Here is a 23,935-nt window from a genome sequence, read left to right on the forward strand (position 1 = left end):
AAAAATTTTTTAAAGAAGAGGAAAAAGTCAAGAACACACAAAGAGCACCCCCCTCTAAACACAGATTTGCCCCTGACCCATCTGTGTCTCCTTCCTCCTACCTGGGTAACTCTCCAGAAGACACCTGGGTGTGCTGCTCTCCTGGCTTCTTTCAGACACCTTGTTCCTACTGTTGTCGGTCACATTGTATTTTCAGGGATCAGCCTCCCTCTTTGCAAGGCATCCCGCTCGGCTTTTCCTTCTAAAAGAAGGATTTCTGGTACATTTGAAATTGTTTGATGTTTCCCCTCTTAAGTAAGGAGACCAATTCTGTTTTCTGGCCTCTACTCCAGCCTGTTCTAGCACACTGCCCTCTGGCAGAGAGGAGGCCCCAGCTGAGGAGGACAGAAGACAGCCTGCAAATGATTTCAGGAACACTCACACACACACACACACACTCACAGGCACGTGTCCCACAGTGCACGCACACAGTTTCTCATTCTCTGGTAAATGCATCCCAGACCCAGGCAGGCAGATCTTGGCCAGGGGATTTCACAATCAGGAAATCCACTCAGCTGCTGTTTAACTCAGTCTGGTGACAAACAGGTGTGTCACTGTAAAGATTCCAAACATGAAATGTAATCCCAGGTAAACAAAAACAAATACCTGGCAAGATAAAAAAGACACTTCGGGGAACACTTAACCAGCTCATTCTGCACAGCCAGGAGCGAACAGCAGATGTCCTCTCGGGAGTGGGTGTGCTTGCTTCAGAGCTGGGTGCCTCTGGGCGCTGACCTGGTGCTAAGATAACCGAGTCGGAGGTTCAGAGTTCTAGTTCTGGTTTGGTAAGTAATTCGTCGAATGTTTGGAGGCCTGACCTCGCCATTCCTTCCCTTCCTAGTTTAAGGACCAGGGCCCTCCTGCGGGCAGTGAAGAAGCATGAGAGAGCAGCAGGAAGTGAATCACACCGGAACAGGGCTGGCCAACCAGCAAGGCCCCTCAACCAGTTATTCCACCTTGCCGCTCTCAAATTCTTCATCTCCCTATCCATGTCATGGCAGCCCCAGAATCTCACAAGTGTTTGTTCCTATTCCTTCTCTGCCTATAATTTCCTAAGAGGTAGTGGTAAGAGAAGGAGCTTTGGAGTTGGGCTTCTATTTGAAAGCTGAGTTCTACCAGCCATCATGACTGTGTATGAGGTATTCTAACTGTCTGAGCCTCTGAAAAGTGGAGACAAGAATATCTACCATCCAAGTCCTGGAAAGTGTAGCTTAGCTTAGTGGTTTGAGTGTTGCCCAAAGGGTCGAAGGTTTGACTCCTGGTTAAGGGCACGTACCTTTGTTGTGGGTTTGCTCCCCGCCCTTGGTTGGGGTGCCTGTGGAAGGCAACCAGTCAATGTGTCTCTCACATTTCTGTTTCTCTCCCCCTCTCTCCCTTCCACTCTCTCTGAAAAGCAATGATAAAAAGATCCTCAGGTGAGGATTAACAACAACAACAAAAAATCCACCATCCAAGACTGTTAAAAGTGTTGACGTAAAAAAGTCCAAACCTATAGAGAATTGTTATGAGTTTATATGGGTCAAACTGACACATGCCAGGGAGCAAGATCTAAAATGCTCCAGGAAATAACAGTTTTGCCGTTTCTTTTATGCATTTGAAATGAAGGAAAAGGGAGAAAGCAAAGCGGGGGTCGGATTACAAAATAGTTAAGATTATGTGCTCTCCTGTGGGTGGTTATTTCAAAAGTGTGTTAACCTAGATACACAAAAACAAATGGAGAGGGCTTGATTGAGGCAAAGAAAAACCTTTTACTAAAAAGTTTTACCTGGGGCATAACTACTCATCATGACCTGCCCAGTTAGGAATTTATGATCAAATCACCCTATAAGGTTACTTTCCATAGAACCCCCCCCCCCTGCTTTTTTTTTAATCTACAAAAGTTATATAGGATAATTCATGTAAAGTACCTAACACAGTGCCAGGCCCATTACAATCAATCTGCACCAGTCTCTCCCGTCCTCCCTCCCTTCTTCACCTGTCTCCCATACTGAGAGGCAGTCATATAGCTGTACCAGTCAGGAATGGTTGAATTAAGTCTTAATGTATGTATATAAAAGGCAAATATGCGAAGTCTCCTACAGTTCAACTGGTCACTATGATGTGCACTGACCACCAGGGGGCAGATGCTCAATACAGCAGCTGCTGAGCTGCAGTGACTTGGCAGCAGGGGTTCTCAGGTAACGCACCCTGAAACCAGAGAGGAGGGAGCCCGATTCCTCATGGGGGCCGTGTGATTCCACCTTCTGCAGTGGGTTATGCTGTTGCTGGGGCACTGTCGGCCCTGAATCTGGCTTACTGCACACTTGCATTTGTGTTCCACACCCTGTACGACAGCAACTTTGCAGAGTGCCCTCTTGCACTCTGGGACCCCTCAGGGGATGTCGGAGAGCCGGTTTCGACCTGATCCCCGCAGGCTAGGTAGAGGGACCCTACCTGCTGGCGGGACCCCGCTCACTCCGCAGATGCCAGGGAGGGACCTCGGGAGGCTGGCTCCAGGGCGTGTCCAGCCCATCTAGCCCAGTCCTGCCCCACTGGCCACCTTCTAATTAATTTCCTTTCAATGTGCACGAATCCGTGCACTGGGTCACTAGTATTTCATAATAAAGAAATGGAAAGGTAGAAAGGCTGGAAGGCAGAACAGGAACATGTTTCTGTTCTAGCAAGAATTCATTTGTGTACTGTAATTACTTTTCAGACCAAGGGCTCCAACTTAGTGTTTGAAAGCAGAGATAGCAAAGAAGAAAATTGGCTTAGGGTGACAGAAAACACAGAAGGTGGGGGAGGGAACCTTCCCAAAGACCTGGTGATCAGAATTAAAGATGAGGGAGAAGCACTAAATCAAGATTTGTGGCTTCTTAGAAGGCTCTGTTGTCCTAAAGTCAAGGTGAAGACCTGGAGTTAAGTCCTTCCTGTTGCTTGATAAAGGCATTATCCTTCCTACCTGGGAGAGAGCCAAGTTGGAACTTCCAGGAACAAAGCTAATGTATCACCCCCAGGAAGCTGTGGTAGAGAAAACATAGGGGCCAGTGTCAGAGATGAATGGATGTATCTTAACCTTGTAAAGCCTTAGTTTCCTAATTTTTACAACTAAAATAATTATGCTCACTTACCTGAAAGGATTCTATTGAGAATTAATGAGAAAGTAAACGTGTTCTTCAGTGGTAACAGTTACGTATTCCTACTCTAGCAAGAATTCATCTGTGTACCATAATTACTTTTCAGACCAAGGGTTCCAGCTTAGTGTTTCTGAATATTATGTTGTACTGGAGGTTCTCTAACTTTAACTATGACTACCCCACCACAATGGTCTCCAGGGGCTATGGCTTTCTTGCAAAGCATTGGCATAAATGTGGGTAAAATCCCTTTCCTCTTAATATTGGTGTAATGCAATGAAAGTGTCAAAAGACTAACTAAATATTGAGAGAATAGTTGGAAAACAAATTCAATGAGCTAAAAGTGCAGAACCAGTGTGGATGTGCATGGATGTGGATGTGGGTGTGTGAGGTGTGTAAGCATGTATTTTCTTAAGTAGAAAATTGCAATTCTACTATAACTGACTTCTTATCTTCATACTAGAGGCCAATGCACAAAATTCGTGTAAGGGTAGGTCCTCGCAGCCTCCGCTTCGTCCGTCAGGTCATCTGGAAGGTCATTCTGCTGTCTGGCCGTCTGGTCAATTTGCATATTACACTTTTATTACACGTTTATTAACCACACTGCAGCCCAACAGCTGCCACCCTCAGCCATCTGCCTTCATCCCTTACTTTCTGCTCCTGAATTTACTAGTGTATGCATAAGATGCTGTTTTCAGGCACTTCTTTCCTTAAGGTCTTTTTACTAGTACATCTTCCACAATAAAGGCCAAAGGGCATATTTCTAGGGTCCAGTTCACTTTCATTTTTATTACCAGTTTCAGAAGCATAGCCCAGTCCATTTCTGAAATCCAGTAAACCCATCTCTACTACTAATTAGCTGTGCACTCTTGAGCAAATTCAGCTCTCCTAAACCTCAGTTTTCTCATCCGTTAAACTGGGTTTACAATATTAACTCATGAAGAGTCCGTGTAAAAAGTAAATGATACTTAGAACAATAGCTAGTGCATAGTAATTATTTCTATAAGTATAGGAATAAAAATATTCCTGTAATAATTATTATTATCACTTTTCTAATTATGACATCTTCAAATGGCCTCTCCTTTTTTTGGATAAGAACTTCATACTATGCAGCATAAATATGATGACATAATACCATAATTAAGATACTCATATGTCTACATATCACATAGGAATAAGATAATTATTTCCTGAGATCTAAGATTAATGCATCCTTATAGTAAATCTTACCTGGGCTTCTACTATAATTTTCTCATTTTCCTCTGTAAAGTATCTGCTTCTTTCAAATCTTAAATTTTCAACTACCCTGTTCTTCTTTTATGTAAATTACTTCAGAGTTTTTGAATTTAAATGCATCCTTTAGGTTGATTTATGACCAAAAAAAAATGGAACTGAATGAAATAAAGTGGTGGTTGGGGATGGGGGAGGGGTTCTATGGAAAGTAACCTCACAGGGTAATCTGATCATAAATCCCTAACTAGGCAGGTAATGGTGGGTAGTCTTGCATGTCCCAGGCACATAACTTCTTTAGTAAAAAAGTTTATCATTGCCTTAAGCAAGCCTTGTCCATTGTTTCTATGCATCTGAGTTAATACACTATTGAAATAACCACACTCAAGAGAGAACATAGTCTTGTTAACTATCCTATAAACTAATCCCTGATTTGTTTTCCTCCACCTCCACGTAATTTCAAACATATAAAAGAAACTGCAACTGTTATTCTCAGGGGCATTTGAGATCTTGCTTCCTGGCATATGTCATCAGTTTGGTTCAAATAAACTCTTATAAAATTTTTAAAAAAAGAAAAAAGAAGGTTCTAGAAGAAATGTACAGTGAAAGGGAATAATTCTGTCCCAATACATGCAAAGGAATCATGAGATCTGTTATGGCCCTGGGCCAACAACTTCCTGTGTGTGACCGTGAGCTAATTAACATCTCTGTCAGAGGGTTGTATGTAAAGGATTATGAAACATATAAAGAGTAAAAAGACAAGGCATCTATCGATACCCAGTGCAGAATATCTCAGAAAGCACAACTATGATGAAACAAAAAACATAAAAAACATATTTACATACAAGAGGATTCAGAAGTGTAAAACAAGAGGAAGGGTGGACAACAGTTTTTCTCTATCATTTTAAGTGAGGAATTTAGTACCTTATATCCATCCCTCAATGTGGGTATGTAACCCAGTCCTTCTAATAGAATCTGTATTTGCTGTCAACAGGAAGAGCAAGAGCTACAAAAAGAGATCAAGAATTGTAGATGTACCCCTACAAAGACGCAGAAAGCAGCTCAAAACAAAGGGATATGAGCTCAAAACAAAGGGATATGAGCATAGCAAAACAAAAAAAAAAAACCTGCCACCTTCCTGGGTTCTTCTGGGTTCTTGATTTGTCCTGGGAAACAAAACTGTGACAGAAACGTGGACTTTAAAGGTTTGTTTGATATTATCTTTTGAAATGAAGAGGCAACAAGGATCCCAATAAAGACAGGACAGAACAATGATAAAGAGTTTAGTGTCTAAATTCCAGAAGAAAACCCTCAAAAGTCATTGTTTAATATTTATTTAAACTGAACAAAAACATATTAAATGCTGTTCACCACCTCTTGCTCTGGTTTCCTCCTCTGTATGTCTCCCCTAACATATTCCTGGACCTTTTTTCCAGTGTCCTGGTAAGAAGGTTTTGTGTCCTCAATCCGCATTATTTCTCCCTTCTTTTCCACTAACCTCATCTCTTTCCATGTGTCAGATGGGGCAGAGTTCAGTCAATAAATCAAATGGAGTGTTAAACTCCACCCTTGCTCTGCTCCTCCTTAACTGACATTTATGCCCAGCCCTGCTTCCTTGATACTGGATTTTGCTTTCCACTATGGCTTAGTACATTTTATGGCATATAGTTAAAGTGACAAACATTTATATAACACTCACCATGTGTTAGGCACTGCTCTAAGCATTTCACATCTAAGAAACTGGGTCACAGAGAAGGAACTTGCTCCAGATCCCAGAGCTAGTAAACAGGGATTTGGGTCTTCAAGCAGGTCCTGTGGCTTTAAAATCTGCTTCCCAGGTAGATTCTCATAAACTTTTTTTTCAAATTAGAATTATCTTTAACATTGCTTTAGGTTTTTGTTTATTAAGATATAATTCACGTACCATGAAATTCACCCTTTTAAAATGTACAATTTGTTGATTTGTAGTGTATTCACAAAGTTTTGTAACCATCACTCCCATCTAATTTTAGAATATTTTCATCAGCCCCAAAAGAAACTAGTACCAATAGCAATCACTCCCCAATGCCCAATCCCTGGCAATCACTACTTTATTTTCTGTCTTTATAGATTTGCCTATTTTGGACATTTCATGTAAATTGAATCACACCATTTGTGGCCTTTCATATCTAGCTTCTTTCACATTCAACTGTTTTCAAGATTCATCTATTGTGTTAGTAAGGGTTCTCTAGAGAAATCCAGCCAATAGGATATACATATGTGTCATGAGGAGATTTATTATAGGGATTGGCTCATGAGGTTCTGGAGGCCAAGACGTCCCATTATCTGCCAAACCAAGAAAACAGGTGGCATAATTCAGTCCGAGGTTGAAGGTCTGAGAACAAGGGGTCACTATTTAAGTCCTAAAGTCAGAAGGTCAGAGAAACAGGGGCTCCAGTGTTAGAGGGAAATAAAGATGGACATCATGCTTGGTCAGCGTGGCTCAGTGGCAGAGTGTCAACCTATGAACCAGGAGGCCACAGTTCAATTCCTAGATAGGGCATATACACAGGTTGTGGGCTTGATTCCCAGTGTGGGGAGTGCAGGAGGCAATCCATCAACAATTCTCTCTCATCATTGATGTTTTTATCTCTTTCTCCCCCTCTCCCTGCCTCTCTAAAGTCTCTCTCTCTCTCTCTCTCTCTCTCTCTCTCTCTCTCTCTCTCTATATATATATATATATATATATATATATATTATAGAGAGAGATAGATATATATAGATATATATAGATATGTAGATATATATAGAGAGATATGTAGATATATAGATATATATTTTAAAGATGGACATCACAGGTTGCCTTTTTGTCTTATTCAAAACTTCTTTTTTTATAATAGCCTCCCTAACTGATGTGAAATGGGTACCTCATTGTGGCTTTGATTTGCATTTCCCTGATGATTAATAATACTGAGCATCCTTTAATGTACTCATTGGCCATTTATATATATACTTTGGAGAAATGTCTATTCAAATCCTTTACCCATTTTTAAATTGGGCTATTTGTCTATTATTGTTGAGCTGTAAGTGTTCTTTATATATTCTGAATACTAAACCATTATGTGATATATGATTTGCAATATTTTCTCCCATTTTGTCTGTTTGTGTGTTTTAGGTTGTTTTTTTTTTGTTTTTTTTTTACTTTTGATAGTGTCCTTTGAAGCACAATAATTTCTAATTTTGATAAAGTCCAATTTATCTATTTTGGGGGGGGGGTTGCTTGTGCTTTTGGTGTCATAGCTAAGAAACTTGCTTAACTTAAATCATGAAGATTTATACCTATGTTTTTTTAAGAAATTTATAGATGTAGGTCTTTGATCAATTTTGAGTTAAGTTCTGCATATGGTGTGAGGCAGGGATTCACCATCATTCTTTTGCATGTGGATATCCAGTTGTTTTAGCACAGTTTGTCAAAAGACACTTCTTCCCCTAATGAATTATTTTGGCACCCTGTCAAAAATCAAACAGCCATAGGCATATGGGTTTATTTCAGGACTCTCAATTCTATTCTGTTGGTCCATATGTGTATCCTTATGCCAAGAGCACAGCCTTAATTACTGAGCTTGCAGTAAGTTTTAAAATTGTTCAGTATGAGTCTTCCAACTTTGTTCTCTTTTTGAAGACTGTTTTAGATAGTCAAAATCCTTTTGTTCCCTATGTGAATGTTATAATCAGCTTGACCTTTTTCAGAAAAAATATCCATCTGGAATTTTGGCAGTTATATATATATATATATATATATATATATATATATATATATATATATATATATATATATTCTGGGAGTACTGCCATCTTACAAATATTGTCTTTCTACATAAGAACACCGATTGTCTTTCCAGTTATTTAGATTTTCTTTAATTTCTTTCCATGATAGTTTGCAGTTTCAAGTGTACAAGTCTCATTTGTTGTTGATGATAACATTTACAGTTCCATGTCCTCTAAAGATTAAACAAGAATTTGTGTGCAATTTGGTGATACCAAGGTCTGTCCCGTCTCTAAGAAAATCAGTTCTAGATCAGGTTGGGCAGCACATGCCTCCTAATTACTGGCCAGATATGCCATCTTCATCAAGCACCGTGGCATAATATAAGGCCACCACTGATCTTCTCATATCCGATTGGGTACACAGAGCCCTACATTTTGTAGCTCTGACTGTCAGACCTAGTTTATTTACTTTGATAGCCTTGAGTTGGTTTACATGCCTCAGGTTGCCATGAAATGGTGGAACTAGAGAGAATATCCAAAGTATCACATCTCTAAATTCCTAGCAATATAAATGCTTCTACATATCTAACCTACAGAGAACACAGCTCTCTGGGTACCCAAAATATGTTTGATTGAGGTTTACATAAAAGCCATAAAGGTGCAGTCCCCAAAATCATTTTTGAACCCTGTAACTCAGGATTTCCAGCTGGCACAGAAAGATCTATCCAGGGTTCACTGAACTTCTTTTTGTGAGTGATTTATCTCACACATGATCTGAATATCTATGAACTCACAACCTGTGGCCTTGCTGATATTATCAAATCTTTATTGCTAATCAGTTTGTAGATAACCTCAGCTCATACTTTCATTTTTAAGTCCGTGTGTCTCTGTTTCTCAATCAATGTTAACTCAGTGAATTAAAAATAATCAATTTTAATATCAGCCCAAGAAGAGTAGACTTAGAAAGATAAAAGTGGTGATGGTGAAGAGGAGATGATTTATAGATTATTATAAAATCACATTTGAAAAAATAAAATAAAATTACATTTGGTTCATCTACATTTCTTTTTTCTTTTTCTTTTTTTTTTTTTTTATATATTTTATTGATTTTTTACAGAGAGGAAGGGAGAGAGGTAGAGAGCTAGAAACATCGATGAGAGAGAAACATCGATCAGCCGCCTCCTGCACATCTCCCACTGGGGATGTGCCCGCAACCCAGGCACATGCCCTTGACCGGAATCGAACCTGGGACCTTTCAGTCCGCAGGCCGACGCTCTATCCACTGAGCCAAACCGGTTTCGGCCATTTCTTTTTTCTTAATCCCACAAAAATTGAATTAGCCTTCAAAGCTACTGGTATCTTCAAATTTATAATAGAAAGCCACTTCAGAATAATTTATGGCTGCTTTAACAACCTCATATTGCATGTGAGACTAAGATCTAAGTGAAAAGGTGACTGGCCTTGGGTCAGGAAAATAAATCAGAAATCTAATCAGATGTGGGACCTCCTGATTATGAATCCATTCATCTTAAGAGTAGAACATAGGTGAGGATATGAAAGACAGGGAGTGAAATTGAGGACACTTGGCATTATGGAAACTGCTTGGGCTCCAAGAAGGCATGCAAAGACAGCAAGTTCAACTTAGTGTCAAAAAGCCATTCTTTGGAAGAGCCATTACAAGAACTGGAACTACTGATTAATCCTGATCAAGATGACAGCCTCCCAAAAGCACAGAGATTTCATGGCAGAGCCCATGGGGGAAAAGCCAGTGGGGAGCCTGGCTGGGATTGGTGAAGTCCTGGGCAAGAAGCTGGAGGAAAGGGGCTTTGACAAGGCTTATGTGGTCCTTGGCCAGTTTCTGGTGCTAAGGAAAGATGAAGAACTCTTCCGGGAATGGCTAAAGGACACATGTGGCCCCAATGCCAAGCAGTCCCAGGACTGCTTTGGGTGCCTTCGAGAGCGGTGTGACGCCTTGTGATGCTCTCTGGGGAGCCCCCAATCCCAAACGCCAGCCTTGAGTCTTCAGAGTTTGCAGCTGCGTGGGGGCTACTCCCTTGTCCTCTACAAAGGAAAGGATTGCTGTCTACTCACCACCGATGTCCTCCGGGTCTTTGGGGGAGTTCTCTCCCTCATCATTTCAACTTTTTTGGAATTCTCACTCTTGCATGCATCTCCCTTCTCTTTCCCCTGCCAGGTTCAGGCCAATAATCAGCTTTTCTGAGTGGATTTCTGGCCCCTCCCCTCACCCCCACTCTCACCCCTGGTCTGTTTAAAGACATTTGGCTCCTCTTCTGGCAAAACAGTCACTGTCCAGATAAAGTTTCTTAAATCAATAAAGTTAGTGGCCTTCCAAAGCAAATCAGTTTTTTCCCCACACTCTTAATGAAGTAGCTATATCTTCTGTGCCACTATAGTCATATCTCCCTGCTAAAGAAACAATAAAAACAGCAACCCTGGCTCTATTTCTTATTCTGCCTGGCAAGCACACTATGGAATGCAATGCGTGTTCCACTGATTCCGTAGAATTCTGAATGCGCACAACCAGAGAGCCCTTTGAAAGCAACCAAAATACCTAACCTCCATAACTTACTGATGAGGAAACAGCCACAGAATTTAGGTGTCTTCCAACAGCTAATTAGCACCTAAGCTGAGACTAGTATTGTGTGTCTTGAATGGCCACCTTCTGCTCTTTCACTATCATTTCCCATCGCTGAGGATATTTGACTGGATATTTGATTTCTTTTTATTCCGTTAAGTTTTGTGGGGGTGAGGATAAGGAGGAAGACCCTAGCTCTTGAAATTTCTCATGTGCGTAGACTTTCATAGCTTCTTCTGTCTGCCAGGCCTTTGGGCTGTAAATGCGTCTGGACTAGCCTCTGGAAATCTTCCCCACATACCTCCAAGGCTGAAGACCAGAGACTACTAGTATACATTCCAGGTGTATATTCACTGGTGGCATTGCAGGGCTTTAAGAATATTCGAGTGACTACTCTGCTTCATTCTTCTTCCTCCATCAGAACTCATTTTGACTCATAGTCAGATATCATCCCCAAAGAACACTAAAGGGGTCAGTCAGTGAGACCGACGGAGAAATCACAGATGTCGGAGGCAGGGCAGGTTCAGATCAGACTGACTAGATTTGCTGCATCTGCTTATAAATCTGAGGGAAAACCAGACAGGCCAGATAGATTGTCAGCATTCCCTTCACCCCCCCCCCCCACCCCCATCCCCCTCCTTCCTTGAAACAAGCCAAGCCTGTGACTTCCAAGATTCAGATAAGCAAGTCCTTCCCTCTAACTGGCCAGAGGCAGCACTAATTTGGAGCCGCTGGAAGGGGCATCAGTGAGCACTCAGACAAGGATCAACCGGAGCTTTCCTGTCTGGGCCCCGCCAGGCCCAGCTGCCTTAAAAGGGACTCTGAAGAAGTTGATTCTAAGGACACACACTTCTAGGCATGGCTTCAACATACATTTGGTTCTCATAGCTGATTATTATCAGAAAAAAAGGTGCATAGGATCATCTTCTCTGAACTCCAAATTATCATCTTGGGCAAATATTTTTCATCATTCAGTTGCTAGCATATGAATATAACATAAATTACATCTCCTGGAGTCACTCAACACAATACCCTGCATTTACCTAATAATATAGTATATCTGGTTAAATCATTCAACAACTGATTATAAGACAAAAACTAATAATTTTGAAGCTTTCTCCAGAAAGCTACCTGGCTTAAATTCTGAGTATTATATGTGTATTATTGAGATTTTCTTGTGGCCACAATGTACCTTTTGAAACACATATGTTTCCCCTTAACCTTTAGCATCTGCTACAATTTGTTCTTAGTAGAATTCTCACACAGCCTACAGTTACTAGTGTATACATATGATAATTTTCATTTAGATCAGTGTTCTAAAAATAGCACCATATTTCTATGTATTTTGTTACCAGAAACTTTAAGCATCACTGTTAAATATATAAAGATGGGCCTGTTTACTGTAGCTGAGGCTATAACATGTTAACTGCTGTAGAATGAAACATTAAAATGGGTTTCCTTTTCATTTATAATTCTTGCCAGTAATTTAGTCCGCAAAAGTATGAAAGAGAAGGACTGAAAAATGCAATCATACCATAGCTGGTTTAGCTCAGTAGATAGAGTGTTGACCTGCTGACCCAAAGGGTCCCCGGTTCGATTCCAGTCAAGGGCACATCCCTCGTTTGCAGGCTCCTCTCTGGCCCAGGTCCTGGTCAGGGCTTGTGCAGGAGGCAACCAATTGATTCTAAAAATCAATGGAAAAATATCCTTGGATGAGGATTTTTTTTTAAAAAAAGCAATCATTATCTTCAAGTTGCTTTGACCATGGCATTGTTAGCAATTGGCTGTCCATATACCTTGCTACTGCAGTGGCTAGAAGGCTTATTATTATACATGAGAAAACAGGTTGAGTTGGAAGGCAGACAATGCTTAGAAGCTGAGATGTAGCTGAGGGCTATAGAAAGTGGGAACATCAGGAAATCATTCTGTTGCCTGAAGACTAACCCTTAGGGCAGCGGTTCTCAACCTGTGGGTCGCCAACCTGTGGGTCGCGACCCCTTTGGGGGTCGAATGACCCTTTCACAGAGATCACCTAAGACCATCGGAAAACACATATATAATTACATATTGTTTTATGATTAATCACTATGCTTTAATTATGTTCAATTTGTAACAATGAAAATACATCCTGCATATCAGATATTTACATTACGATTCATAACAGTAGCAAAATTACAGTTATGAAGTAGCAACAAAAATAACTTTATGGTTGGGGGTCACCACAACATGAGGAACTGTATTAAAGGGTCACGGCATTAGGAAGGTTGAGAACCGCTGCCTGAGGGAGTGGTACTCACAGCATAATAATTAAAGCTGGAACCTGCACTGCCCAATTCAGCTGGAGTTGTAGGAAGGGAAAGTAGTGGAGATGGACAGTGAGCTAATAGGGTAAGAGTAAATTCAGGAAAAGCTCAAGTCAAGGGATGCATAGGAACTCCTTCACTCCACCCCCATTTTCCTTCCCATATCCAGAGGTGATTAAACTCTAACCTGTCTCCTCACGACTATTCTGGTCAGGAAATTCAGAGACATTATGAGAAGTTAAAAATTAAAAGAATTTTTTTGTGTCTTTCTTAAGCCTGAAAGAATCCCCTGAGACTTCCCAATCTACCTCAACCCTTCATTTTCCAAGAGAAGAAAATAATAAGAATAAAATAACTCAGGCCCTGCTGGTATGACTAGTGGATTGAGCATCGTGCCATGCACCAAGAGGTCACTGCTTAAATTCCTGGTCAGGGTACATGCCCAGGTAGTGGGCTCATTCCCAATAGGGGGCATAATCAATGCTACTCTGTCATTGATGTCTCTCTCTCTCTCTCTCTCTCTCTCCCTCCCTCCCTCCCTCCCTCCCTCCCTCCCTCCCTTCCTCCCTCCCTGCTTTCCTCTCTAAAATCAATAAAAACACATTTTAAAAAAAACAAAACTCAGAACACTGAGTAAGTGCCTTGTTCTTTGCTCACAAAAAGAGAGTCAGAGCTTAAAACAGAATGAGGGCCCTTGGACTCAAGACAGGACTCTTTCCACTCTATACCGATGTCTGTGCAATTAGCTGCTTTTTCTTTGTGTACATTCATTCCCTTCAACTTTCATTTTCCCCAGTTAGGAACTTTGTCCAAGAAATGATATGCTAGTGTAATCATTGAATACCCAGCCTATTTAATCTGCACTTAATTAGTTTGCCCTTTATTATCTGTTTCTTCCCAACCAGACAGTCATTTCCTTAAGGGCCCAGTCAGCTTCTTTAGGTCCTTTATGAGAAGAGCCAAGAAGTAGGCACAGAGCAATAGCCACATCTAAAGTCATGGCATTTTGGGGAACTAAGACCACTCAACCTATGTGGGTAGGGTAAACAAAATGAAGTGACAGAGTTATAAGAAAAAGCATGAAACCTTCATGACAACAGGAATTTAGGAACTTAAAAAAAAAAAGAAAGAATTTAGGGACTTAGGCTATTTTCTTCATCACTGTACTCTTTACTCATTGCTGTATCCCCTAGCACCTAGGGTGACTAGTGTCAGGCACATATCAAGATTCATACGCTTACCTGGCCTGTGTGCCTCAGTGGTTGAGCATGGACCTATGAACCAGGAGGTCATGGTTGGATTCCTGGCCAGGGCTCGATCCCCAGTAGGGGGCGTGCAGGAGACAGCCAACCAATGATTTTCTTTCATCACTGATATTTCTATCTCTCTCTCCCTCTCCCTACCTCTCTGAAATCAATAAAAACATATTTTTAAAAAATATTCATATGCTTGTTCAATAAATAAATCACTAAATTCACCTATAAAAATAGCATTGGATCTAAAATAACCATTTGCAACAGCATAGGTGGAGCTGGAGAGCATTATGCTAAGCGAAATAAGTCAGTCAGAGAAAGACAAATATCACATGATCTCACTCATTTGTGGATTATAATGGACAACATAAACTGATGAACAAAAACAGATCCAGAGACAGAGAAACATCGATCAGATGCTCAAACCTCAGAGGGAAGGTAGGGGAGGGTGGGGGTAAGGGGGAGAGATCAACCAAAGGACTTGTATGCATGCATATAAGTATAACCAATGGATACAGACAACAGGGGATGAGGATGAGGGCATGATGTGGGGGGGGGGGGGCAACGGGGGGATAAGGACATATATGTAATGCCTTAATCAATAAAGAAAAAAAGAAGTTAGGAAAAAAAAAGAATTTTACTGTTCTAATCTTTAGATTTTTCCTCCTTCCTCAATATTTCAGCTTAAACTGCTTAGTTGTCCTCAAAAAATTAAATAAATAAAAAATAACATAAATTTTATCAGAAAATAATGTATACAAATTCATTAGGTATTGCTAAAAGTACAAGTGGGGTTGGGGAGTAATTTTGAAGTGTTACATGGGAAGATCATGGTACCCAGGTTTCTGCTCAGTGGGGAAACATTTTTAGTTCTACCATTAGGCAGGATGCTATTTTTCTCTATAAAAGGAATATAAAGTTTTTACTACACATAGCAAGCAAAATAGTGACTCTTCAGAGTGAAAACAGAACAATAAACCCAACAAAGAAAACCTAGGCATTGACAGCTCAGTGTGGCAGGCAGATAATGGCCCCCAAAGATGTCCAAATCTTCAGAACTGTGAATCCGTTAGTTTTTAATAGTGTTAAACTAGCACTGGGAAATTAAGATTGCAGATGGATTCATGAACTGACCTTAAAATAGGAAGGCTATCCTGGATTCCCCATTGAGTCCAATGTCACCACAAGGATCCTGAAATGTGGAAGAAGGCAGAAATGTTGGTGTCAGCATAGGGATGTGAGAAAGACTTGATGTGGCTTGAAGATGGAGGAAGGGACTCATGAACCAAGGAATGCAGGCAGCTTCAGATTCTCCCCTCCAGCCTCCAGAAGGAACACAGACCTGCCTACCCCTCTCAGACTTCTGACTTCCAGAAATGTAAGACAAAATCAGTGTTGTTGGAAGCCATCACATTTGTGGTAATTTGTTAATGCAAGAACAGGAAAATAGCTCACTTGGGTTAGAACAAAACAGAGCTGCAGAATCATGTAACTCCCGGTAGGAGTTTGGAGCACATACTTGCAGGAGCTGGTTGGGAAGAGTTGCAAAAGGTGGGAAAACCAAGTTTCTGCAGAAGAAAACTCAAATAGATGTGATGCTCAACTGACTTTCAGCATGTGCACAATTAGAGAACTAGGCATTGTTATGGGTTGAAACGTGCTGACCCAAAATTCATAAGTTGGAAGTCCTAGCTCCCAGTATCTCCGAATGTGACCTTGTTGTTCATTGGGAGATAATGGAGGTCATCATAACTACTTCATCAGGCTGGGCCTTCATCTAATATGACTGGTGTCCTTGAAAAGGGGGGGAAATACGAAGATAGACGCATACCAGCTGAACATAAAAATAGTCATCAACAAACTAAAGAAAGAGGCCTGAGGCAGGTCCTTCCCTCACAACCCTGACAAAACCTTGATCAAGGGCTCCTCGCCTCCAGAACTGTGAGATAAATTCCCATTGTTTAAGCCGCTCAACGGAGTCTATGATGCTCACTGAAGCCAATACTTTGTCAGGTCTCTTTGAAAGAGATGGATGGCCCCTCGCGGGCAGTGAGTGGAGAGTCTGCTGTACCGAGGAGGGTGACTGAGGGGGACAGCACAGAGCCATTTCCAGCTGCAGTTCAGGGTCGGTGTGCTACACGTTACTGTAGCTTTATTTCCACAACCCCTGATGGCTCTCACTAAGTAGTGGGAAGGAAGCGTGGGCTGAAATATAGGAGAAACTCTGATGGGGAAAGGACTCGCAGCAGAAAGAGACCACAATCACAGAAATTAAAGGAGACAAAATGGGGCTGAGGTTGAAGGGCTGATGATGAAAAAGGAAAGAGATAGAGAAGGAGAAGACAGATGAAGAGAAAACAGAAGTTCAGTCAACAGGGAACAGCCTATCACACTGCACAGGTATTATCTCACAGTAATCATCACAATGACCCTACTTTACAGATGAGAAGGCTGAAGCTGAGAGCGGTTTGCCCAAGGCCACACATGCGTGGCTATATAGTCCTGTGACAAGTAATTCCCGTGCCCTGCTTCTCTCTACCTCCCCTCTCCGACTGCCCCTCTCCAGGAATACAGCGAGGCCCCTCATCACTGGGCTTTCTGGCTGCTGCTGCTCTTTGCCAAAATCGCTAAGGCAAGTTTAGTCTCTTGTCATAAAAGCATTGAAAGCAAAACCCGCAAGATGCTTGTCCCAAAGAAATACAGATTCATTCACCTGATGATTATTGTTTGCTCACATGCAATGCAGCCGCTCACAACCATCCCACTCTGGCCTCCTCCCTCTTTTTCTTTCCGAATGCCAAAGTCCACCCTACCTGCATCACTGCTTCCTCCACCCCCCACCCTTGTACCCCCAATCCCCTATTCTCTACCGTGTCCCTCCTCCGGTCACTCTGGTTTCAGATGAACTGGCCCAGCCAGGAAGAAAGAAAGAAAGAAAAAAAAAAATGACCGGTTTGGGTAGGGCAAGGTGTGCCAGCCTCAAGGAAATGCTTTTCAGTCCCTCCTTCCCTGTGGGGCGTGGCTGCCGGCGAAGGATGGAGTTTGGGCGGGCTTCCCACAAGGGAAGTCTGTGGGCACTGAGGTTTCTGAGGCTCGCCTCACACTAGCCTGCGGGAAACCTCTGCTGTAACTGTGAAAGCTGGCCTTGTTGCTGACCTCCATACTCATTTCCTTCCCGAGTGATTGATTGATAGGTATAAAAGCAAACCTCCTTCCGCGTGAAACTGCTAAATCCTGATGAAGCGCAACAGTGCCACCTCAGGTCCGCCCCCAACGCAGCTGCCTTCGTTGGTGCTGAAAATGGTCAGGATTTGACATTCAGCTTGATTAGTCCCACCGGGGACAATCGCAACCGAGTTGTTGCTGGGTGTACCAAATAGTCTGACCACTGCTATGGCAGGAGGGAATCGATGAGGAATAAGTGGAACTAAAAATCCCAGAATTAGGTAACTCATCATTAACATATGCTTTTGAAATACTCTCCGTACCAGGGGATGCAGAGGTGAGCAAGGTAGTTACGTTATCTGCCCACATAGAATTTACAATCACAGGACACACTAAAGAAAAAAAAAAAAAGGAAGGAATTCCAAGTTAGATATTAACACCTAAAACAAGTTCAATTTAAGAAATACAGGTCATTGGTAACTTGATTCAGCATTGATAGCATACCAAGCAGAAAGGGGCATCCACGAGAAGCGAAAGGGTTAGGGTACACCGTAATGGGGAGTATGTAGAGACTCAGGTACTTCAGTGCTCTAGTCTTCCCTATCAAAATACTTATTTCCGTTAGAGCTCTTTTAAAACAGGATGAACTGTTCTAAATGTCATTGAATTGTACAATTAAAATGGTTATTGGTTAATTTTCTGTTATATAAATTTTACCTCAATTTTTTTAAAATGATGAAGTCTCATCAGTCAATTGTTCTTCCCATCGTTCATGTCATAATTGATTAATAAAAGCCAGATGAACTGGTAGAAGCTCTATATTATGTAATCTCCCACTCTACTTCCCCAAGGACCCTAATCTTGAGGGCAGAGATTGTGGCTTACTCATTTTTTTAATTTCCACAGTGCCCTAGCATATTGCTAGATAGCCATTCTGATACACAAAACATTCAAAAATCTTGATATTGTCAAGGAGCCATTATAATGATAGAAGTTATAACCTCTAAGACATAAGGACTTGTAAAAATATACATATTTAACAAAGAGGGAAAGGCAAAAATTTTCTTACTCCCTAAATTTTATTGGGCAATTCAAACAAATGATGAATTTTTAAATTCCTGAAATAGAGAAAACCCTGGAAATAGCAAGACACAGAAACACCTAAGTACGTACTAAATGCAGTGCTAGTTCAACAGAAGACATAAACAGGAGGTCCCACACATTATACTAATGAATAAGGTGGTTAGAAATCTGCTGTGTCTCTTTTCTCTCCAAGTGTTCATTACCTTATAATTTCAATTATTACCTCTAACTCATTTTCAGCAATGCTTCAGTTCCACCATCCTGTCAGATGGTTATTTCTGCCTCAGTATTAATTCATTTAATAGTGCTTTTAAAAGTGCTTGTTCTCTGCTCTGCTCACGTTAAGTACTGAACAGTAGGAAGTCATACTGAGATTTACACTGGGGAACCTCTTCATTCTACAGTTTCCTCCACATGAACCTTTACTAGATCCTGTTTTCCTCTAATCTTCTAACAGCCATTTAGTCACGTTATTTAGTGTATTCTCTCTTGTACAATTCTGCAATTGTGAGGGATCCCAGCTTGAAGTCTGGTGAGGTGGATAGTCCCGAAACCTACTTATATGGGGCATGTAGACATCCTGGGAAATCATCCTACATAATAAAAGGCTAATATGCAAATGGCCGAATGGTGGAATGACTAGTCACTATGATGCGCACTGACCACCAGGGGGCAGACACTCAACGCAGGAGCTGCCCCCTGGTGGTCAGTGTGCTCCCACAGCGGGAGCGCTGCTCAGCCAGAAGCCGGGCTCATGGCTGACGAGCACAGCGGCAGTGGTGGGAGCCTCTCCCGCTTCCGTGGCAATGCTAAGGGCAATGCTTAGGCCCACTAAGCCATCAGTCAGACATCCCCCTAGGGTTCCCAGACTGCGAGAAGGCACAGGCCAGGCTGAGGGACTCGCCCCAAGTGCACAAATTTCGTGCACGGGGCCTCTAGTTCATTATAAAGAAAAACAGAGCATGAAAGCTTTGCTTAATAACAAGAATAGCTTGGTGTTCAGCATTATGTCTGTATCTTAAATTCCTTTGGCCAAGGCCTCATGATTTACAATTGAGTCCTAGGGAAACAAAACTGTAAGTATAACTGATTGAGTTATTTCACACACACACACACACATAAAAAAAAACACACACACACAAAACAATAAACCAACGAAACAAATTACATTAGACCTTGGGTAGCATTGCTTTGGAACTGTTCCAAAGGAATTTGACACACAAGGGAGGGAGACAGATTCTTCCAACTTTACCTGAAAACATGGCTCAGCTTCCCTATAGGTGGGCAGCAGGGGCTCCACAAGGTGCTGGGGCCTACCTGCAAGGCTTCCTGCACAAGGAAACAGAGCGGCCATGATGGACGCTGTAAGTAGAGTCAGCAGCAATGCCCGGCACCTGTATGGGACTTCTAAGGCACTGAGAGAACAGTAGACAGCAACAGAGGGGATCTAAGTCAGAGCAGGAAAATGGTGGACTCTATTGTAGGTGGGATTTGAGTGGGTGAAATTTATGAGGCATTCCACGACCTTGAGGATCCCCAGGGACAGTTGAGAAAAGGGTTTTTAAGATAAACCAGAGGTTCTGCAACCAACTAAAGGCAGAAACAAGAGAACATGGACTATCACTCAGTAAGCACCTCATGTTTACCCCAGCTTGGTATGTCCTAGGGATTGTTGATTATGGGTATACAACTTTCCATGTATACTTGTTCCTTTTTTACATTGTGTATTGGTTTTCTGTTGCTGATGAAACAAATTACTACAAACTTGGTGACCTAAACAATATAAGATTATTATAAAAAATGTCACGTTTCAGGACATTATGCCAACCATATGCTCCACTCATTTCTTCTTCCATTTTCCCCCCTTCCCCAAGATTCTCAGAATCCTTCAGTGTAATTTAGAGATTATGGGCCTACAGCTAGTTTCCATAGCTTACATCAACATGGACGGGTAGACCTTTCTGGGCCTCAAGTTTTTTCACTTGTAAAATGAAGAGATTGGAGTAAATTAGCCCCAAATCCTTGTCAAGTTTCACATCCCAGGATTCTCTAATCCTTGAACACACACAAAGACTCATCTGGTCCAAATTCTTGCCTCCCAGAGCCATTTACCACAGCAGAACATCTCCAGCAGGTAGTCCAGCTCTGTTTCAACTGTATCAGTGCTGAGGACCTGCTACCAGATAGCTCATTGCATTGTGAAAACTTTTCCTCATACTAAGTAGAAAATGTGACTTAACATCTCTAACCCCAGTTTATTCATAAAAGAGATGAGCCCTGGCCGTTGTGGCTCGTTTGGTTGAGCATCGTCCCATACACCAATTGGTCCCGAATTCTATTCCCAGTCAGAGCACATACCCAGGTTTCAGGCTCAATTCTTGGTTGGGTGCGTAAGGGAAGCAACCGATCGATGTTTCTGTCTCACATTGATGTTTCCCTCTCTCTCTCTCTCTCTCACTGGCCCCCTCCTTTCCACTCTCTCCAAAAATCAATGGAAAAAATATTCTCAGGAGGATTTTAAAAACTAAATAAACCATAATAATCCTGAATGAAATCTCTGACCTTTCTGGCTAAATTATTGAGGTATGGTCAATTACAAGTTAATTTTTTAAAAGTCTACCTATTTCTTTGATAATGGTTAAAAAAAGAGAGGGTTTTAATCTATGCCATTAAATAATTTTCTAAAGATTGATACTACTTAATAAACACTCTCTGAGTATTATTTTCAGAAAAGTTACTTATCTCCCTAAGGCAGCCGTGGGCAAACTACAGCCCGCAGGCCGGATCCGGCCCGTTTGAAATGAATAAAACTAAAAAAAAAGACGGTACCCTTTTATGTAATGATGTTTACTTTGAATTTATATCAGTTCACACAAACACTCCATCCATGCTTTTGTTCCGGCCCTCCGGTCCAGTTTAAGAACCCATTGTGGCCCTTGAGTCAAAAAGTTTGCCCACCCCTGACCTAAGGGGCTATAAGCTTCACGCTGAGTACCACATCCACTTAACTGCAAATTAGACAGCTCCAAAATGTTGCATCAGTACTTGCTTTTTTCACCCCATTCCATCCCATCAAATGGCATTAAGTACAGTCCTTCTACCTTTTATTTTTAATTTTTGTTAATCTTCACCCAAGGATATTTCTCCATTGATTTTTAGAGAGAGTGGAAGGGAAAGGAGAGACACGGAGAGAGAGACATCAATGTGAGAGAGACAGATCGACTAGTTGCCTCCAGCATGAGTCCAGATCAGGGCAGGGTATCAAGCCTGCAACCGAGGCACGAGCCCTTGACTAGACTCGAACCTGGGACCCTTCAGTCCTCAGGCTGATGCCCTATCCAATAAGCCAAACTGGCTAGGGCAGTCCTTCTATCTTTTAAATCTCTATCATCCTCTTTTCTATTTTCCTATTGTCTTGAGTTCACTCCCTCTTTTCTTGGCTGAATTATGGTAATAGGCTTTTTGTGTGTGTGTGTGTAGTTATTATTTTATTTTTTATTGAATTTATTAGGGTGACACTGGTTAATAAAATTATATAATTTTCAGGGATACAGTCTATAATACTTTATCTATATATTGTATTGTATGTTCACCACCCAAAGTCAAGTTTCCTTCTATCACCATTTATCCCCGCCTGCTTTACTCTCTTATCTTCCCCTATTCCCCTTTCCCTCTGATTATAATTATTACCATCATTATTAATCCCTTCACCTTTTTCACCCTGCGCTTCTCCCCTCTCCCCTCTGATAGCTATCAGTCTGTTCTCTGTATCTGTCTGTTTCTATTTTGTTAATTTTGTTCATTAGATTCCACATATAATGGAAATCATATGGTCTCTGCCTCTCTCTGACTGGCTTATTTCACTTAGCATAATACTCTTCAGGTCCATCCATGCTGTTGCAAAAGGTAAGACTTCCTACTTTTTTGTAGCCAAGTAGTAACCCATTGTATAAATGTACCACAGGGTTTTTATCAACTCACCTACTGAGGGGCACCTGGGCTGCTTCCACATCTTGGCTGTTATAAATAACACTGCAATGAACATAGGGGTGCATGTATTCTTTCAAAATAGTGTTTTGGGTTTCTTAAGATATATTCCCAGAAGTGGAATTACTGGGTCATAAGGTGGTCCCATTTTTAATTTTTTGAGATAACTCCATGCTACTTTCCACAGTGGCTGCAACAATCTGCATTCCCACCAACAGTGCATAAGGGTTCCTTCCCTTTTCTCCACATCGTTGCCAGCACTTGTTGATTTATTGGTGATAGCCATCCTGACAGGTGTGAGGTGATCTCATTGTGGCTTTAATGCACATTTCTCTGATGATTATAATGGTAAGCATCTTTTCACATGTCTATTGGCCATCTGTATGGTATGTCCTCTTTGGAGACTAGGCTTCGAACTGGCCTCCATTCCTGTCATATCTTTCATATTGCTGCTACAGTGATCTCTCCAATAAGCAAACCTTACCATGTAAAGACTTAAAATTTTGAAGTTATTGCAGAATGAAATTGAACTAGTTTACCAGATAAAACCCCAGGAAAAGACAAAGTTGATGAAGTCTTACTCTTGACACTGACAAGATCAACTTATTTTCAGAGATTTATATCAGCACCTATTTCCTTTCCTGATTTTTCCTATTGAACAAGACACTTATACCATAACTAGGGGCCCAGTGCACGAATTTGTACACCTTGAAAGGAACTGTGGGCTGCGAGGCTGCGGTGGGCACAGGGGCAGGTCTCGGCCCATCCTCCACGCCCCCACCCTGCCCCGCCTGCCACAACCCCCAGTCCCTTTCTGCCGGCAGCCCCACTCCCAAGTGCTGATGTCGCGGAGCAAGCGGAGCCAGTGCCATCAGCAGGTGTGAGCAGCGGCAGCTGCCCCAATCACCCCTCAGGAGCAGGGGGAGGTGGAGAAGCACTCAGGGGCAATTGGGGCAGCTGCCACTTGCACCCACTGATGGCATCAAGTGATCGGGACTGGCACTAGGCATTGGCAGCAGGTGGGAACAGTGGCTCTGACACCAGGTGCAAGCGGGGCTGGCGCCCGCAGCAGATGCAAGTACTCAGCAGGACTGTGGCGCATGGGAGCAAAGAATTTTCAGTAACCACCAGAGGCTCATCTTGATGACAGCAACTGGCGCCCCGCCTTGGTCTGGTGCCCCCTGCTCACCTGCTCCACCATCCCACAGCAGACAATGCCCGCCATGTTCTTCACTCTGCCACCTGCTGCTGACGCCCGCCATGTTTTACATGCGCCCCCTGGTGGTCAGCACACATCATAGAACTGGTTGTTCTGCTGTTCAATCTATTTGCATGTTAGGCTTTTATATAGAGAGACTAGAGGCCCGATGCACAAAAATTTGTGCACTCAGGGGGGAGGGGGGTCCCTCAGCCCGGCCT

General features: G+C 42.0%; 2 protein-coding genes across 7 annotated transcripts in view; one reads left to right on the top strand and one right to left on the bottom strand.

Moving 5' to 3' along the window:
* STYK1 (serine/threonine/tyrosine kinase 1) overlaps positions 1–17,827 on the bottom strand; it is a 42,527-nt gene extending 24,700 nt beyond the window's left edge. For 2 of the 6 annotated variants that reach the window (XM_059682189.1, XM_059682194.1), the window contains exon 1: positions 102–374. The gene's annotated coding sequence lies outside the window, so the exon portion shown is untranslated. Of the gene's footprint in view, positions 1–101; positions 375–2,980; positions 3,040–15,415; positions 15,474–16,994; positions 17,014–17,151 lie in introns of those variants that run through there. The other 4 variants (XM_059682190.1, XM_059682193.1, XM_059682191.1 and 1 more) reach the window with 4 other exon arrangements.
* LOC132227287 (barrier-to-autointegration factor-like) lies at positions 9,771–10,407 on the top strand. The gene has a single exon (XM_059682200.1). The coding sequence runs from the start codon at positions 9,841–9,843 to the stop codon at positions 10,105–10,107; it is 267 nt and encodes an 88-aa protein (XP_059538183.1). The 5' UTR covers positions 9,771–9,840; the 3' UTR covers positions 10,108–10,407.
* Positions 17,828–23,935: the final 6,108 nt, after the last annotated feature.

The sequence above is a fragment of the Myotis daubentonii genome, chromosome 2 (assembly GCF_963259705.1).
Source record: "Myotis daubentonii chromosome 2, mMyoDau2.1, whole genome shotgun sequence".
Taxonomy (NCBI): domain Eukaryota; kingdom Metazoa; phylum Chordata; class Mammalia; order Chiroptera; family Vespertilionidae; genus Myotis; species Myotis daubentonii.